General features: G+C 37.6%; 1 protein-coding gene across 1 annotated transcript in view; it reads left to right on the forward strand.

The window, feature by feature from the left end:
• The first annotated feature begins 257 nt into the window (after positions 1 to 257).
• LOC142095258 (cobalamin binding intrinsic factor-like) overlaps positions 258 to 18,913 on the forward strand; it is a 33,384-nt gene continuing 14,728 nt past the window's right edge. Inside the window, exons 1-5 of the mRNA XM_075178182.1 lie at positions 258 to 363; positions 466 to 654; positions 9,671 to 9,820; positions 13,699 to 13,848; positions 15,212 to 15,384. Of these exons, the coding sequence (XP_075034283.1) occupies positions 294 to 363; positions 466 to 654; positions 9,671 to 9,820; positions 13,699 to 13,848; positions 15,212 to 15,384 (732 nt within the window). The 5' untranslated portion in view covers positions 258 to 293. The remainder of the gene's footprint in view (positions 364 to 465; positions 655 to 9,670; positions 9,821 to 13,698; positions 13,849 to 15,211; positions 15,385 to 18,913) is intronic.

Here is an 18,913-nt window from a genome sequence, read left to right on the forward strand (position 1 = left end):
TGTTTATTTTTCTGTTCAGCTCCAGTTTACTGTATTCTCTGCATTAAAAGATTGCAAAATCTTCACTCCTCCCGTTGGAACCTGACCGACCATACACGTGCCTTGCACTGTGTAATCCTCTAATGAGTGAATATGTATGTCACATTGCAGCCAATTTTCACAATGCTAGGTTAAGAAAGAGCTTGTAAACAGAGAACTAGGATAGGAGGCTCAACATATGGATGATTGCCAAACATAGCTAGCTATTAATGGGAGGAAGAAGGAGCGTGTAATTAGTTCAAGACTCTGTCAGGATGAAGCTACTCATCTTATGCGTTGGGCTGCTGAGCCTCAGCCGTTCCTACAAGAGTGATGCCGTCTGCTGTGAGTGAAGAGGCACTAGGGCACCTGAGGATGGGTGGTGGGATTGAGCGATCTGTGACCTCAGTGCAAAGCCATCTAATAGGTCTTCTCTTCTTCCTCCAGCTGTTCCAGACACGCAGAAGTCTTCTGTCACAGCTCTGACACTGAGCATGGCAAGAAGTGTGGGACCGTGTGTTACTCCAGACCCCAGTATTCTGTTGGCATTGAATTTGGGAAAGGTCAGTGACCCCACTGCCCAAGGCTTGCTGATAAAACAGCTCAGAGAAGACGCAGTTAACAAAGTCTGTCAAAGTGAGTCAATTTCTTCTGCTCTGTTCTGATTTTCCATGAACAATTTTAATGGAACACTGTCAGTTTCCATTATATTTTATTTAAACAACATATCAGGAAATATTTCATATATTGTTTAAAATGAAAAATTTAATTTGTGACAAAGCTATTTACTTTATTTAGTTTTATTGTATTTCTCTATCATAACAGGCATTTGGTTACTTTGCTTTTACAGGTTCAGGATACAGCAGGTTGTATAATAAACACCATATGTAGCAACATATGCTGTAGCTAAATACATAAGAGAATAAAAACACTGAATATATAAAATGCTGAATTTAGTGGAACAAATTGCAATATTCAGTGGTACTGAATTGTGCCCAACATTATTCAAATATTTTTAAATGTTCTCATTTATCTACCATATTGTAGTTTATCCTGCATCTGTTTAACCTAACAAAATGTTTTGCGACATACACGTTCCTTGCAGCTGTACACAGTTGTGTAAGAGTGGTGTGTTTGTGTGAGGCATTGCACATAACTAGGTAATAGTCTTGAAATGTATTTTGCTGTAACCATTTTAGTGCTGATTAAAGTATTGGAGAGTATCACTGCAGATTTCATGCAGTGATTTTGTTCACTTACCATAAAAATGCTTTAATTTGCGTTTTCTCCCAAATAATTAATTTCCAGAATAAATCAATATTGTCCAGTCCAATTATAGATTTTAGCAATAAAAAGAGATTTACATCATTTTTAGATCTTAAGTTACATAGTTACCAAAGACATGGTTCATTTCCCATACAGCCTGAAGACTCATGATTTGTTGGCAGTCAGGGAGTCTCAGTTGGCTGCAGGCCAATTTAAAAACTTTTACAATGGTGGGTGTGTTTACAAAATGATGCCATCACAGAGGTCACAATGCATCAGCATTAACTTCACGGATCTACTTTCTTAGAAGAGATATTTGCACAAGATATAGTTCCTAGCCTTTTCACAGTATTTTACCAGCAATTCCTCAATATATTAATATGTATTATAACAATAATATATAATAATATTGCAAATCAAGTTGCTGACAATAAATGTTATTATTATTATTATTATATATACAACTTTAACAGTCCTCTCTCTTGTACAACCCGAAACTACAATAATTTTAAAAAGTGTATTATTAAAAATAATAATAATAATAATAATAAAAAATTCTTCCCTTGTTTTGACCATGTAGTGCTTAACTCAAGTTGTCCTAACCTAAGTATGACCCTTTCCCTGTAACAGATGTTTCTACTACTATGTATTTTACCATTGATTATTCTATCCATTTCCATTTTTTTTTTATATTACTACATATTTCACAAACAGATCAGTTAGAACCACCAAAAGTTTCCCAATGCAGCCATATTTTCTCTTTGATCTATTCTTATTTTGTTCATCTGTTCAACCAGTGAGATTTGCTCAATATATCCCAAATCTAATCTCTAAACTAATGAATTGCTTTTAAATTTGTGGATTGAACAAAGAAATGAACTGGACTTCACTTGTTACCTTTTTAAAACCTTAACAGCATTTTCAGAATCTCTCTCAAAACCCCCATTCTGTAGTTGAAAATAGATGATGCTGGAACATATAGAAATCAATGAGGAGAAAAACAAACACGTGGTGGCCACCATGTACGGCTCATTCTTCTTCGCTGATTCGTTCTTCTTGCACCAATCAATCTTTCACTTCCTGGAACACATTCTCAAGCTGTGGAAGTATTTCTCCCTTTTCTGCTTGGTCTTTTGATGGCTTGGTGTTCTTCTTACAAATGGTAGAGTGGATCCAAGTGTCTCTTTTCACAACCTTCAGTAATGTGGTAGCGGTCTTCAACACCTAGTAATACCCTTCCCATTGCTTTATTACACACACAGAACACAGAAAATTTCTACTTGTAACAGTCAGTGTTTCACAAGTCTGGTGAGAGGATCTTCAAACTCCTTTTGTTTTTTTTACTTTTTTTTCAGTTGTTAGACTTATGATAATCAAATATTTGACAGTCACTCATTGTTACAGTTCAAATGTCATTACATGTGGCTGTTTCCCCAAACAAAAATGTTTAAAAAAAAAAGAAAAATTAGATAAAGGTCTGAAAGTGATTAGGATGCTCTGCAAAACCAAAAGATAACCCTCTGGCCACACCAAGCTTGGCTCAGTCATTACTTTGCTCAATTCTAACGTCAGTACCTAATATATATAGTCAATAATTGATCATAATTCCCTTGTCCTTCATTAAACTAAGGTGCATGCTATCTTTCTTAAAGCAATGAAATCAATACACTTTTCTTAAGGTAATAAAACAATAAACTAACTTTAACCCTTGTAAACAATCTTACTTCTATCCCTCGCCTAATTTACACTATTCACAATATATATATATATATATATATATATATAATCTATATCCAGTACTATGCTATATAATGACCAGTATAAATCCGAATGTAATCACATAATGTAAAGTCATAATGATAACCTTCTGAATTAATTTGTAATAGAACATCAAGATATGACAACCTACTTAACATTTTCTAAATCTATTATACAGCAAAACATTTTCCTGATCAGGTCTACATTATTAATCCTTTACTTAATATATATATATATACCACTAGACTATAAAAATATACTGTACTATACACATACGTTTTCACAAATCCCACACCCTACATATATGATGAGAAATTCTAAGACAGTAATCTGTGTGTGCAATACCACAAGTGACAAAGATGCAATCAGATATGTACTCAATAACTTATAATACAAATATAGATCGTCCAGAATGTGTCCGTGTGCATTTTGTTGACTATTGTTGACTCAAAGATATACATATAATACAATTTTGAAAGTAGTTGTGTTAATACAGATACATTTTTACAATTCACTGTAATCTTTGACTATAGGAGAAGAGACAAAATGTCTTCAAACTCATTCCACTATGCAGAGATAAAACAAAAACATCTGCCTTATTTTGCTTCTGACACCAGGATAACCTCTATTAAATTAATAAAATAATTCTTTCAGCAAAAGAGAATTTAAGAATAAAATTATATCTTTATTTATTTACAAAAGAATAAGCTTGCGCTCATTTTCAATGCTGAAAACTCTGATCTACAACAGACCAAACACATACTTTTTGTTCCAACAAAAGTAGGTTGTGCTTCAATTTACAAATTTCATATTACAATTGGCTGAGAAGGTATATAGGCATGTCCTGATCCTTATAAGTCTCCTGGATGCAATGGAGAAATTGAAGAAGTCTGTACAAGTCTTTGTTCAAAATCTCTTGAATCGAAACATCTGTTTTTTGAATTAACTCCTTCATTCCTGTTCATATCCTTTTCATCAGCTCACACGCAAGGATTAAATAATATAACATATGACACAAAACCACATCAAATATAAATGAAATACCAAAATAAGATAAAACAATGTGAATATTATCATGCTAAAATAAATTGTCTTCATCCAAAATAAAATATCTTTGACACCTCTGGATAGTGAAACACAGATTTGAACAACTCCTAATTAAGCTATGTCTTATCCCTGTCAAAAACGTCTAAGAGAATATTTTCTTTCATTGTTGTGACATAATGATGTCAATCTTTGGCAAGGTAAGATGGAGTCTTGTCATTCGTCCAAAAATCGCAGATTTTAGCATCTTCTTATCACAACTTTTCAAACCCCCCATTTTTTCCCCCTAATATCTATTGGGGAGGAGAAAAAGCAAACAACCAAAAAAAGATTTCTGCAGCTGACCTGTGAAAACAAACTTATATATAATAGAGAGAAAGTATGAGAATTAATAATACACTTTATTCCATTACACATTACACTAATATCATTTTCCCAGGACACGCATACTATATATATGGATTTTCCATTTAGAACATTTGATAATGACAGTTCCCCTACAATCTGTTTTATAAACAGTTTAACATTAAGCATTGTCCAATAACTTGTAAATAATCCTTACGCGCTAAAAGCTGGTGCAACTATATTTTGTTTTCAATTTCATGATGTTGCCATATTTCTAAACGATAATTTACCTCTAAGTTACAACTCGCATGAGTTGATTATACATATTTTAGCATTTACAATTTTTGTAATATTCACTATTGTAATTACTGTTGTCACCTCTTTACTTGTAGCCTTGCTTTGTGTACTTTACCCAGATGTCCCAACTTCCTCATGGTCAACCATAGTTTTGGGGCTGAGCCATGCACTGCTCCTCCCCTCTGCTCTGGTCTGTGGAGCACAAGGTTATTGGCGGACGCATACTGCCAAAAATTTGAACACGCAATTATGTTTAAGACACAATTTTTTTTTTTAACTTAAAATACAAATTTGATCTATATAAGTTTTTTTAATTTGGTTTAAACTTTTCAGCTTGCGCTCACTTCATTTCGCTGCGCTACCTTTTCGCTTTGCATGCTATCCTGCTACATGCCCCTTTGAACTTGCCACAGTTTTAAACAGTCATCATTTTCAATTCTCACTTTTGTTGATTTAATCAACCGTACCTTATCTCTAACATTATTCAACACCTCTAACTCGAAATTACCGATGTTTGGGAAAGGTCTCACACACTCCAGGGTCATCTTGACCCATTTGTCGCAGTACGCCGTTGCGTACGCACCATATTTATTATGCATAATATACCTTGCCGCAACAACCGGCCATTCCTTAGGCAGCACACGATTGGCCATCTCTTATTGGCCGTGGACGGTTTCAACAGGTATGTCCCCTCAACTCTACGTCACTGAGTACCACTGAACAATAACACGTGATTGTCAACATACTCAATGGAGAAACAACCTAGCACAACTGGGATCAGACAAGTACCAATTTCACAATACCCTGCCTTTCCTAGTTTGAGTACTTTATAACTGTTGGCACTCAATACTTATTATGAATATCAGTGGTTGCAGCGCATTTCCTCCCACATCTTCCAAGTCACAATCACGGCTGCACAATCAACAGTATTTTACCAGCAATTCCTCAAAATAATAATTATGTATTATAACAATAATATATAATAATATTGCAAATCAGGTTGCTGACAATAAATGTTATTTTTATTATATATACAACTTTAACAAAACAAAAAGCAATAGACTGACTGTGGGCAATGAGGATAATTCATACAGTTTTGCCATTGTCATACATTATTAATTTTTGTTTTTTAGGAGGAGAACACCTTTAAATGTGTAGGGTAATATGGCAAGTAGGGTTAGTAGTCAGAAACTAGGATTAATCAATTAGCTGTTGTATACTGCGAGTGGCAGAGTAGTTCATTCTTCTGATAATTGGGTATAGATATCTAAACAAAGTTATACAGCTCTGTAACGGGTGGTGACGGACTGTAGTTTAATCTCTCCGTATAGGTATTGAATGTGACAGTAAAAATACCTTGCATTATGGTAGATAAGCTGAATGGTATAAATAGTAATTGACTGATCACACTGCAATCAGCTAAGTTCTTAAACCATGGGTTGAGTGTTGTAAGACAAGCATGAGTCACTATTTGTATGAGGATACAATGAGGTCATGCACATGCACTAACTTCTAACTGATTGTGCCATTACGATAAATTGGTTATTTGATATGCATAGTGATTCTCTAAATCAGATGATTAATGCTACTCTTCAATCATCCGTTTTAGAATGTATTTAATCAGTTGTGAGCTACAAATTATATAGTAGCAGGAAAGAAGTTACATACATTTAATAGTCTCCATTAACAGAACTGGATAAAATAAATAACGATGTTGTGAGTGAATTAAATTCCCCCTGGAGAGCTAGGTTATATTCTGATGTTATACTCAGATGTTATGACTCCATAAGTTATCTATATATAAAGATCTATATATAAAGATAGAGGTATATCAGAGTGATTGGTGTGGATACCTTTTACATTAACACTTTTCTCTCCGTCCCTGTTTCATCTAATGTTGTGATATATTGATATGTCTAATATATTTTGATAATAAGGTTATTACATATGTGATATTGGTACCACTTTTGGAGAATACTTTTATTGGTATAGATAGCTGCAAATCTATGAATTAGCAGTCCGTTTATAAAATTATTAATACTACTGATCCACGCTAAGGACCTGATTTTGAGTTAGGAGCAAAGCAAAGAAAAGGAGCAAATTTGCACCTTGGCAAAACCATGTTGCAATAGAGGGGGAGGTAAATAATTTAAAATGTCGGGACAGATTTATAGTTGGGATACGCCATGTCATAGATCAACTTTAATTTCAGTTTTTTTTAAAAAAAGCTATCCACTATTTGTGTGCTATATGAAAAAACAGCCAATATTTTCTTTGTGTGCAAAAAAAATAAGTCAATTTGTACCCCTCGCATTGTTACATAGTTTGTCCAGTTGCAAAGTTGCTCCTTTTCTTTGCCTTGCTCCTAACTCAAAATCAGGGCCTACATTTCTGAATTAGAGGTCAGTGTATAAAACGTGTATGAAAATTACCACTACTGATGCATATCAATTCTTATTCTGCGGGGCATATCATATTGTACTGAGATAAATATAATATATTATAAAGAGGTTATCCACAGTTTGCGGTTTTAATACACCACACTATACACATTTAAATATATTCGCTTAAATGTAGATTTTATTTTACTTAATATATATTTAATAAAAATTAAAACAATAAAGTTGTATCTTTTTTTTAACAAAACATTTAGAATTTTCAGGGAGAAAATAAAAACACATTATCGTGAGCTCCATTAAATATTATAAGTTTTGCTCAAAAGAATCTAATCTGTTTGGTTTGGTGCACCACAATAAAACACTTTTATCTTCTCTCTTCTGTTTGTAAATATTGAAAAGGAACATTATTATTCTATTGCAGTTCTTTCTTTCATGTTTGGCTGGGAAATACTACACCCTGTTACATACCACACCCAGCATGTAACACAAGTCAGTGCATGTCAGCCTAGTGCACTTGACACAATATATAGTATAATAACTAAATAAAACACTGACACCCCTGATAGAAGATCCCTACAAAAAAAACCACACTTTACTTATAAGCAGAAAACAAACTTCACTTCTAAGGAATTCAGGACAAATTATTAATAATAAAAATCACAATATTGCTTATGGGGCCATTATGTAACATAGTAACATAGTAACATAGTTGATGAGGTTGAAAAAAGACACCAGTCCATCAAGTTCAACCTATTTTGGATCTCCTGCGATCCTGCACTTATATTTGAAATTGATCCAGAGTAAGCAACCACCAATCTGTTTCAATTGTGAAAATCCCCCCAGACACAATATTGCAGTCCTATTTTTACCCTATATCCACTACTTTCCTTCATTGTAATTAACGGTCGTATCCCTGGATACACTTTTCCCCTAAAAATTTGTCTAACCCCTTCTTAAACATATCTATTGAATCTGCCATCACAACCTTCCCTGGCAGTGAATTCCATATCTTGACTGCCCTTACTGTAAAGAACCCCTTCCTTTGCTGGTTGTGGAATTTCCTCTCCTCTAACCTTAGGGGGTGACCACGTGTCCTGTGTATATTCCTTGGGGTAAAAAATGTAGCCTAATATATTTCCAAATACTAAGAAATAGTAGCTAATTTAAAGTTTGCAGTAAATTAATGATTTTATTGAATGAAAGTTTGGCGGATTCATGAAATAGTGTATTTCCCCCATATACTTCAACAATGTTTTTCCTCTGTAATGTGTATATATAATGATTACAGTATGAAACTTTACCAATAAAGGAATATAAAATTTACTTGGTTAGAGTTTAAATGAAAAATTATTCTCAGTCAACTTCACACATCACAGATATAATTAAATAATTTTTTTGTAGCGATAAAAAAAAGTCTCTGGTCAGTATAGGGTAGTTGTACTGGTTAATAATCTCATTCCAACCACCTTCTGATCATGCAGTGTGTATGCCCTCACGATTACGATCTCCAAAGAGTTTACAGAGTCATCGTCTTTTCAACCGATGCCGGCAATAAACATAACCTGATGACTAAATGTAGAGAGTGCTGTAGATGAAATAATTGGTTGGTTCGTTCTGAGATTGAATATTTTGTTTCAGAGTCACAGAAGCTAACCAAATTCGTTATGACCTATGGATAGCTATAACAAGTCGGTTAGTCAGTGTGACAGGAATAAATGAATGAATGCATATTGTGCGGTCATTGTCTAAATGACTATAAGACCAGATGAAGTGCATAGATCTGAAGGTAAATTGTGTGTAATGTCTTTGTATGAATACTCGACTGGTCAGACCTTCAGGCGTAGGTACAATCGTGGTAGATAACAGATTGGTTTGCAAATTCTCAAGTGTGTACCTGGCCTTATTCTAAAACTACAAAGAATGTACCTGGTGCTTGTTCAGATGAATCTTAGTCTATAGGATACCAGTAGTTTATGGACTGATAATGTGGGCAGCACAGTGGCTCAGTGGTTAGCATTTCTGCCTCACAGCGCTGGGGTCATGAGTTTGTTTCTTAACCATGGCCATATCTTATCTTATCTGTATACTTTCCATGTGTTTGCTTTGGTTTACTCCAGATATATACTCTGATAATTTAATTGGCTGGCACAAAATTAACCTGTGACTGTATTTAGGGGTCTGTTTATGAAACGGACAAAAGAACTAAACCCTGAGAAAATTGGATATTTTACAATATTTAGGATTTCTGCCTAATTCAAAGCACCCCTCCTGGGGATGGCTGCGGCAGAGGGTCTCCAATTTATCATTACTAACATCATTTCAGGATGGCATTAGCCAGGGGTACCCGAGCAAAAAAATGCTTTATTAATTAGTAAAATAAATCATTTGCTACTGTTTTTTTAAAATAAATTTATTTATTGTTTTAACCTATTTTTTTTGTAATATAAAAAATTCATACATTAAAAGCACCCTTCACTGGTCTATCGAGGAATATCTACATGTACCACTGCTAATGGATATTTTATGTCTCTGCACCCTTGTAGATCAACCTTTCTCCTCGGGGAAAGTTGCACTTTATGTCCTCGCTCTTCGTTCTTCATGCTCCGACCCCACCGAAATTTCTGGTTCTGGAGAAACCATTGACCTTGTACATATTCTAGAGAATAAGACACAAGAAGAGCTGGAGAGTATTGGTGAGTTTAGAATTTACATTTTTTCTTTTATTGGGGAAACTCTCAAATGTATTTTCTTGGGCCTTTTCATCTTTTCTCACTATTATTCTGCTGTTTTTTGCAATTGCGACCTCTAATGCATACATACATACATAGCAACCCACCTAACATAAATGCCCCGAATTTCTGTAACTTTTGTATGAAGAATTGAAAAATGGATGATAGTTGTACGTTGGACTAGTGACTGCAACTTCCTATTTTCCAGTACAAATCATAATGGATGGAACCAAATATTGATACAGAGTCCGTCTACTTTTGATTTCTATAGACAGAGGCAAAACTAAATTTTCAGAGTGCTTGTACAGAGGGCATCTTGGAAATGGGGAAGGGCTCTAGTGTCTGAACCCTCCATTTTTCTAGTTAAAGTAAAAATATTTGTACACAAGGTAAAATTATTTTAAATAAATCAGATTCCTTATATCTTATTGATGGACTGCTGCAAGCAGGTGCGGCCCACTTACTGATTATATCATACTTGTCCACGCTCCCAGAATTTACAGTAGACTTTTGAATTCTGAGTAGGTCTCTCAGACTCCCAGTAGAGCAGACCTTTCTCCTAGGGAAGTGGGCGGGATGGGGACCTCCATGATGCGATTTGTCGGGAATTGTGTCATTTTAGCCCTGCCTCCTGCATTGGGGGGTGGGGCCACAAGGATGCAATTCATGACGCCCCACCCCCTCAGTACTTACACCTCATCACCCCTCTGGGATCTCCCGAAGGTGGGCAAAAAGAAGTTGGCAAGCTTGATTATAGATTGCTCACGTGTTTCTTGTCTTTGATAAAATATCACAAACTGCAAAAAAAGCACACTTATGTCACAGGATAATGCTGAAAAAAAAATGCCTGAGAACTTAAACCACTTAAAAAAAAAACACAGTGTAGATTTCTGACCCATTTCATTGTCACAGGGAACAAAAATATTAGCCTGAAGCATAAAATCAGTGTGGGATCCTCACTGTTGTAACCTCTGCTTGCATGGATGTGTTGTGGTAATATGTCCTTCATTACACCTGGTGCTTCCCTTAGGTCAAACAACCTGTTGTAGTTTAATCCCTCTCATCCCAATTGGGTCAATTGGGAAACAGGAGTCCACCCATATATGCTAATGTGATAAAGATGAAACAAGTGTAGTACAGGTGAGGCAGGTAAAGTGATGCACATTTGATGTAAATAATGTGTTGTCATCTTCTGGGTGTGAATAGAGTAATATGCATTTATTCACAAAGTCACTACACAGTCTTGAGATGATCATTTTAATTGTTTCACAGTTTCCTTCACTTGACTGTACATGGTAGATATCCAGTCTCTTTCCTTCATCATCCTATCTCTACTCAGGTTTAATGGGTGATTCTATGCTCACTTGTCACAAGACCTAACACCTGCTATTTAACAAGTGTGCTTTACTTCACCTCGTTCAACTCTGTGGTTTTTGGTAAATTAATTTTATGTTTCCCCTAAACTTTATTTACAGGCTCTAGAGCTCAAATGACTTCTCCTAGCATGCTCTCATGGACTCAGAATACGATCATTAACTCATAGTCGGAACATTTTCTGCCATAACATTCGACTTTTCTCTATCTAGAACTCTAGAACCTCAGATGTTCCTCTATCTATCCTTTGACTCTTCTCTCCAGAACATTCTTTTGTGGAACTTTCACATCCTTCTAACCTAGATCTCTCCTCCTTGCTCTTTCGCGGAACTCTCCCAACTCCCCCCACTCCCTGTGACACACACTCTTGCAACAAAAAACGGTGCTATACAGTGGTTTTACATGTTGTGTTATAGTCTAAAATAAAAATCACAGATAGCCAGGATGGTTCAACAAGATCTGATGCCTGAGACAGAACAATCTGTGGGACTCTCCGAATGATATTCTCATTTAAATCGATTTGATCATTAATGGGCATAACCATTAATGGAGTCAAGAGATCACTGCTATGGGCTTCTGCTGCCCACTCCAGAAGAGCAGAGCAGAAGTGGTACGACTTTGTATAGTGCTCTAGTGGTCATCCACAGCAGGACTTCAGATATTGCTATAGTACTTCACTCTCGTTTGGTTAGGGCAAATTTGTATTTAATTCAAAATTTCTTATAGAAAACACTTCACAAATTATAGTGTAATGATGTGAGTTGATTTCCAGTGGCAGCCTGGAAAAAAAAATGTTTGATAAAATGTGGGCAAGGTGAGAAAGTGGTAGAAGGCAAACCATAGGGGTAAAATGGGACATTTTAAAAATAATGATGACCTATGATGGAAAATCCTTTTGAAACAAATAGATCAGTGATGATGTTCATTGAGATATGCACAAGGGATACTGTAGAAGACCGACAAGAGACCTTCCCTTGTGCACATACGTACAGAACATGCTGAACTCTGTTTAGTAATGTATTTCCAGAGACCTAGTCACTAACACCTTCAAAACCTTTGAATTATAATGTCCAAGGCTTCTTTAATCCAGGAAGTCCAGTATAATTTAAATTGTGGGTCCAAGACAGCATTTTAACATGGAGTTCTTTAACGACAAAATGTTCCCTGGGGGGGACATTATAGAGATGATGTACATAGAGGCAAGAATTCTAAATGGGTCATTTGTGTTAGAGACTTGCTGTGATTTAAAGTCATTGCCATCTACTTTCACCTTTTTGGAACCGTGGCAGAAAATCAACAAGTGGTTGAACTGGTTTGGTTCTGATGGGCCGTCCAGGTATTGCAGGTTGTTGTGATCTGCGTATATGGTAAAAAGAAAGATGATCCTTCAAGTAGAATATGGTCCTTCAAGTTCATTCCTTAACTGTCGTTGTTAAAGTCAGAAACTCCTTATCTTTAGTGAAGTATTTTGTTTTAGAAATTAATCCGCAAGGATGACTCTTAACAGTTTCATTGTGTTATAATATTGCTACACATTTTAAGTTTTTTAAAAGAAGAAAGCAGAAGCGTCTTCAGAAGGCCATTTGCTGAAGTTGTCTTCTTTCTTGGTGAGAACAGTTAGGAGAACAATCACTAAAGCACAATTTTTAAAAACTGATGATCTCTATGTGGCTTTCTGTCATACAGGTTGAGGCCAAGTCAGGAATTCCGACATCTTGTCCGCAACCATCTGAATTTGAACCAATATATGTGTAATACATTTTAATATTGTCCTTATGACCTCTTCCTATACATTTTGTATTAAACATGTCAGCAAAAAAAGTGCAAATAGCCTCTCAAAGTCCAATACATTATACAAAAGACAGTGAATGAAAAGCATTTGCAATTTCAAAGTATATCATATCTACTGCAATTCCATTGTTCAACTGTTTCTTTAACCAGCATGGTTCAATCTGAAAACTGACTGCATGTATGTACGTTATACATAAGTAAGAGCACCAAAAGGTAACATAATAAATAAAAGTACGGATATACGCTTTTAAAGTATAAGCATAGGTACCAAGTCAAACAAAGCATTCAGGTATACAGGAAAATGTTTGGAATAAATTAGAGTCACAAATCTATGATCTTTTGGCTTATCATCTATTTCCTTCTCTGAAAACACAGTATTTATGAAAAATTGCATAGTCAACTGTGTTCAAAAAGGTGCTATTATCCTTAGTCACCATTCAGATTGGAAGTGTTGTGTGTCTAGTAACGCAGTTTAGACAATGTAAGCAAACCTTTGACTGTTGGCAATAGGTTACAGCACTTATTTTTTTTTTTTTTCACAATTAACAATGTCCAGAATATTTGTGCCCATAGTGGTGTAAGTTGTGCCCAGAGTGGTTTAATTTCAACAAACTACTGGTCTCAGGTAAGTTGAAATATCTTTGAATTTCACTAACTGATCTTTGAACTTGTTACAGAAAATAATCAATATCTGCTGACCACCTGGTATCAGCTTGCCCTTGATGTCCTAGCGCTGTGTGTGATGTCCAAACCTTCAGCTATGGTAGCTGGAGAAGCTTTGGCAAAAGCTATTCCTGAAGACCCATCAAGTCCTATATTCTCTGTAGGTGAGTATCTGAACAAAAACTATAACCTACAAACCGAACCATGATTTTTACATTGGGGGACTGTTATGAATCTTAAACTGGTGTGTTTTGAGTAATGTGGATGGACAGCACGGTGGCTACGTTGTTAGCACTTCTGCCTTACAGCACTGGGGTCATGAGTTCAATTCCCGACCATGACCTTATCTGGGAGGAGTTTGTATGTTCTCCCCGTGTTTGCGTGGGTTTCCTCTGGGTGATCCGGTTTCCTCCCACACTCCAAAAACATACTGGTAGGTTAATTGGCTGCTAACAAATTGACCCTAGTCTGTGTGTGTGTTAGGAAATTTAGACTGTAAGCCCCAATGGGGCAGGGACTGATGTGAGTGAGTTCTCTGTACAGCGCTGCGGAATTAGTGGCTCTATATAAATAAATGGTGGTTTCACACTCCTTACCACCACTTACAAGGCTCTCTCCAACTCTACTGCCCCTTATATCTCTAACCTCCTCTCCATTCACACTCCTGCCCGCTCCCTGCGCTCGGCCAATGACCGCCGCCTCTCCTCCACTCTTATCACCTCTTTCCACTCCAGAATCCAAGACTTTTCCCATGCAGCCCCCCTTCTCTGGAACGACCTCCCTCGTTCCATCCATCTCTCTCCTACTCGGTGCTCCTTCAAACGTGCACTCAAAACTCACCCTAAGTCTCCGGTACTGCACGCATCTTATCACATGGTAAACCAATAAAAATAAATAAAATAAACCAAACAAAAAGCAACACAGTCATTTTTATTTTGGACCACATGTATAGTCTAAAGCTTAAAAAAAGTAAACCCACAGAAAGTGGTATCAATTTGTGAACGTAAATATGAGTAAATTAATGGCGAAAATGGATGTTTTTGACCTATGTTCTCCATACAATGCACAGTTATTAGTAAAAGATAATTCTATACATCTATACCTGTACAAAAAAATAATCTCGGGTAGGTTAAACAACAGGAAAAATGTAATTCCTGGAAAACATAGGTAGTAAAAATACATGAATTAATGCTGAGTTTGTCATGGACCTATGGCAATGAAAAGGTTAACACCTTCATTGATGTACAGTTTTTAACAAGTTCTCATATAAGATCCACAAAAGCCATTATAATTCTGGCGATTACTAAGCCACATCCACTTTTAATAACAACTTAAAAAATTATAGACAAAACAGTAAAATATCAGTAAAACATTTGTGAATAGGACAAGTAAGGAATTTTTGCTTTGTTCATTATTATTCTTTACAACCTATTTTTTTTTTTTAGGAATTTGAGAATTGACCTTGATCAAAAAATTTTAAATGTTCAATTGTTCTTCTTTTCAATTCCCACAACTCTGCACTCACAGATACAGCAGCAGTGGCAGTCATGGGATTTACATGTGTGCTTGAGATGGAAGATGTGCCCCCTGAAATATTTAAGTCAGTGAAGAGCTCTCTGTCTGTATTGCTGGACCAGATCTTAAAAGCACAGAATGATGGACTTATTGGGAATATCTACAGCACTGGACTGGCTGGGCAGGTATGGAAACCCATCTGCTCATTTATATCGTGTGATTGATTACTAGACAGAGGGTATTTTGACCCCAAGAATCATAGCCTTTACGTGAGTGCTTATCATCATCAACATTTATTTATATAGAGGCAGCAGATTCCGTAGCGCTTTATTCAGCACCAAGTGCCTCAGAAGTTGACAATCATACAGCGTACCTGAACTTTAGTATAGACACCCGTATACCTTCTATACCATCACTTACCTTAAAGGAGTGCATTAGCATTTTTCAAAACAGAAATGCCCCTCAAACTCCATCTTTTAACCAACCTAACCCATTTAATATATGTTGTTTCTAACAGTAATTCTAATGCATTTCATTCTAATTTAATTATGTTAATGTAGTAACATCCTATTTAACATTCTCTAATTTGAAAGGATGGCCTTGTATGTAGACCTCATTAAGAAAGGTCCTCCGAGTAGTTGTATAAGAACACGTTCAAACATTTTTTGACTATCTCAAAACATATTCATTTCACTGCTCATCCTTGTATTATTTCTACAATACTATTTTATTACACAGAACATCCCTAAAAAACTGTCCTCCACAAGTAAAACTCAAGGAAACCTATTATTTCTATTGATGTTAGTTTTAAGTTTAGACCCCAAAAAATAAATAATTGGATGTATGCGCTCACTTGACCTCTCTACACGTAATGACACATGCAGCCATGTTCACACACAAAATCACAAATATAGATGAGTAACTGCTTCAAACAAGATCAGTGTTCTTATCTTCTGAAATACTCTACTCCACTGTGAACATTTCGAGGATCTTATTGGCTAAAAATTATTCTGTCCCTCACTTAGGCTTCAAAAGAGTCTTTATCCTCAAACTGTTTTAAATGATTTCTTTCTTAAAGTACCTTTATGCCACTGTCTCTCTCATGTTCCCTGCCCCTTCTCTTTCTCTTTCCCCACCATGACTTCTAACCGTTTGACTTACACAGTAGCTCTCATTGCTCCTTAATGAATCAGATTCATTATTTCTATCTCCTCTCCTCACACTCCCGCACAGTACTTAGTACTTAGAAATTCAAAGCATGCTACATACCAGCTGCTGCTGGGAGCTGTAGTTCCCCAGGCGCAGACCGCAGGTTACATCACACGGGCTTTTAACTTTAATCAGCTCACCTGATAGCGGGCATGCAGATGGACACCTCCCAAATCCTCAGGACCTCCAGGGACTCTCTCCTTTCCTGAGGCACAAACGTCACCTAATCCAGGGACTCCTCTTCCATGCAGTCTCATCCTTTCTTATAGTCACACTCTCAAAGACATGGCACACAGTGCAGCAACCCTCCCCTACATGGTATGGGTGCACTTTCCAAGGGGGCTACTTCATGGGAATACCTGTAGGTAGGGTCTGTCCAGACTTTTCTCCTACAGTTCCATGTGGTGCCTATATTGTCTGTCAACTGTGTGGTGATGTTGCTTCTGGGGTATCCGTGAAGGTAGGGGACTTCATGTCGGCTCTGTTTTGCTGTGGCCTTTCAACTGTTGGGGGCCTCCCCCTCCCATTAAACTGACTTCCGTGGTATCAACCACGCACCTACTTCCAATAAATTGAGGGCATCCCATGCTCTGTGGAGTAAACCTCTGGTCCTTCCAATAAGGGGTCTGCACACCCCCTTATGAGGTCCTTAATATGCAACTGCGTCACCCGCTACATATGGTCCAGAAGGATTAGTCATTTAAAATCTATTGCGCATATATTGGCTAGGTAGAATAAACATCCATAAATTAACGTTTTACCCTAGCCGCCTTATCTCTTACAAACCCTTCCGTGACAGGTACTTGGGTTTCCGCTACTGTTTTGGCAAAAGACTATCAATGACTTTTAAATTATCGTATGCTAACTTTACCCAAATTGAAAAGGGTTCTGCAAGCATCTTGTCACGGGCACTAGGAGTCTTTACCCAGGGATCACCAGGTGATAGGCTTACCAGAGCAGTATAGGTGGTAATATGGTACTCTGGTAGCAGGGTGATCACGGAACAGGAAATAGCAGATGATGAGATGCTCAGGAAAGTCTATGACTAGCAGCACTGGCAATATGGAGGTAGTAATACACGAGGAACTGTATGGACAAAGGACACGTGAAGGTAGTCAGTGGTCTGCGGTAGCAAGTTGTACCACTGCTATAGTGAGGAGGAATGTCCAACAGAAACGAGGAGGTGATGAGAGTCAGCGGTCTGCGGATAGCAAGTTGTACCGCTGTCTGAGTGAAGGAATGGAATCCAAGTGGAGGTATCCGGGGAGTCAGTGGTCTGCGTTAGCAAGTTGTACCACTGCTATGTGAGAGGATACTGGAACAGGTGAAACTGTAAACAGGAGTCAGTGGTCTGCCACTAGCAAGTTGTACTACTGAATATATATGTGAGGAGGTGCACGGGGAGAGACTGCAACACAATATATACACGGGCACCTTGACTTTGATCCACAGTAATATGCACAATATAAATGTATAAATGACTGAACAACACTGCCAATATAGAAAGTCTCTTGAAGTAATCCGGCATGAGATAACACAGTCAATGATGGCAGTAGAGTCAGCAGATAGTACACTCCAGAGGAGAACCAACACAGTCAATGATGGCAATAGACTCAGCGGATAGTACACTCCAGAGGAGAACCAACACAGTCCAGCAAGGTATGCAATACACAGCACAGTCAATGAGAAGTATGCATACCGTGGTTCAGGAGGCAGTCAGACAGGAGTGCAGAGATACCTGAACGGCAGGAGGCCGGCAGGATGCGAAGTCCCTGGATGGGTGAAGCGGTGGTCTAGTAGGTGCAGCGCACGGGTAGGTAGACCAGCAGGGAACACAGGAAAGCGTGGAGAGCGGATCAGCAGTAGATGGATGAGTAGTGCTGAGGAGTAGCAGCAGCGGGTCTCTGCGGGAACACGGAGGTAGCCAATAGCAACCAGCAGGTGCAGTAACGATGGGACACGGGAGAGCAGAGTTGAACAGGCACTGTTGATCACGGAGAATAGCGGGTAGCAATAGTGGAGGCAGACTCAAGGAAACACGGGAGCGTTGACAAGGACTGAAGACTGAAGCGCACAGAGGCAGCGGATAGGAATCAGCCAAACAGTCACGATGAAACACAGACGGGTTGCAGGTTGAAGACTGTAGTGCACGGAGGCAGCGGATAGGAATCAGCTAGCAGTCACGATGATGAAACACAGACGAGTAGCAGGTTGAAGCCTGTAGTGCACGGAGGCAGCGGATAGGAATCAGCTGGCAGTCACAATCATGAACAGGTGAGTGGATGTGGTTGAAGCCTGTAATGCACGGAGGCAGCGGATAGGCATCAGCTAACAGTCCCAATGATACATGGTAGAGTTGAAGTGATTAGAAGACTGTAGTGCACGGAGGCAGCGGATAGGAATCAGCTCACAGTCACGATGATATAGTAGATGGTAGAAGTGGTATGGGAACCACAGTAGCAGAAGTGGTTTGGAAACCACAGAGGTAGAAGTGGTTTGGAAACC

Source organism: Mixophyes fleayi, chromosome 6 (assembly GCF_038048845.1).
Source record: "Mixophyes fleayi isolate aMixFle1 chromosome 6, aMixFle1.hap1, whole genome shotgun sequence".
NCBI classification, from domain to species: Eukaryota; Metazoa; Chordata; class Amphibia; order Anura; family Limnodynastidae; genus Mixophyes; species Mixophyes fleayi.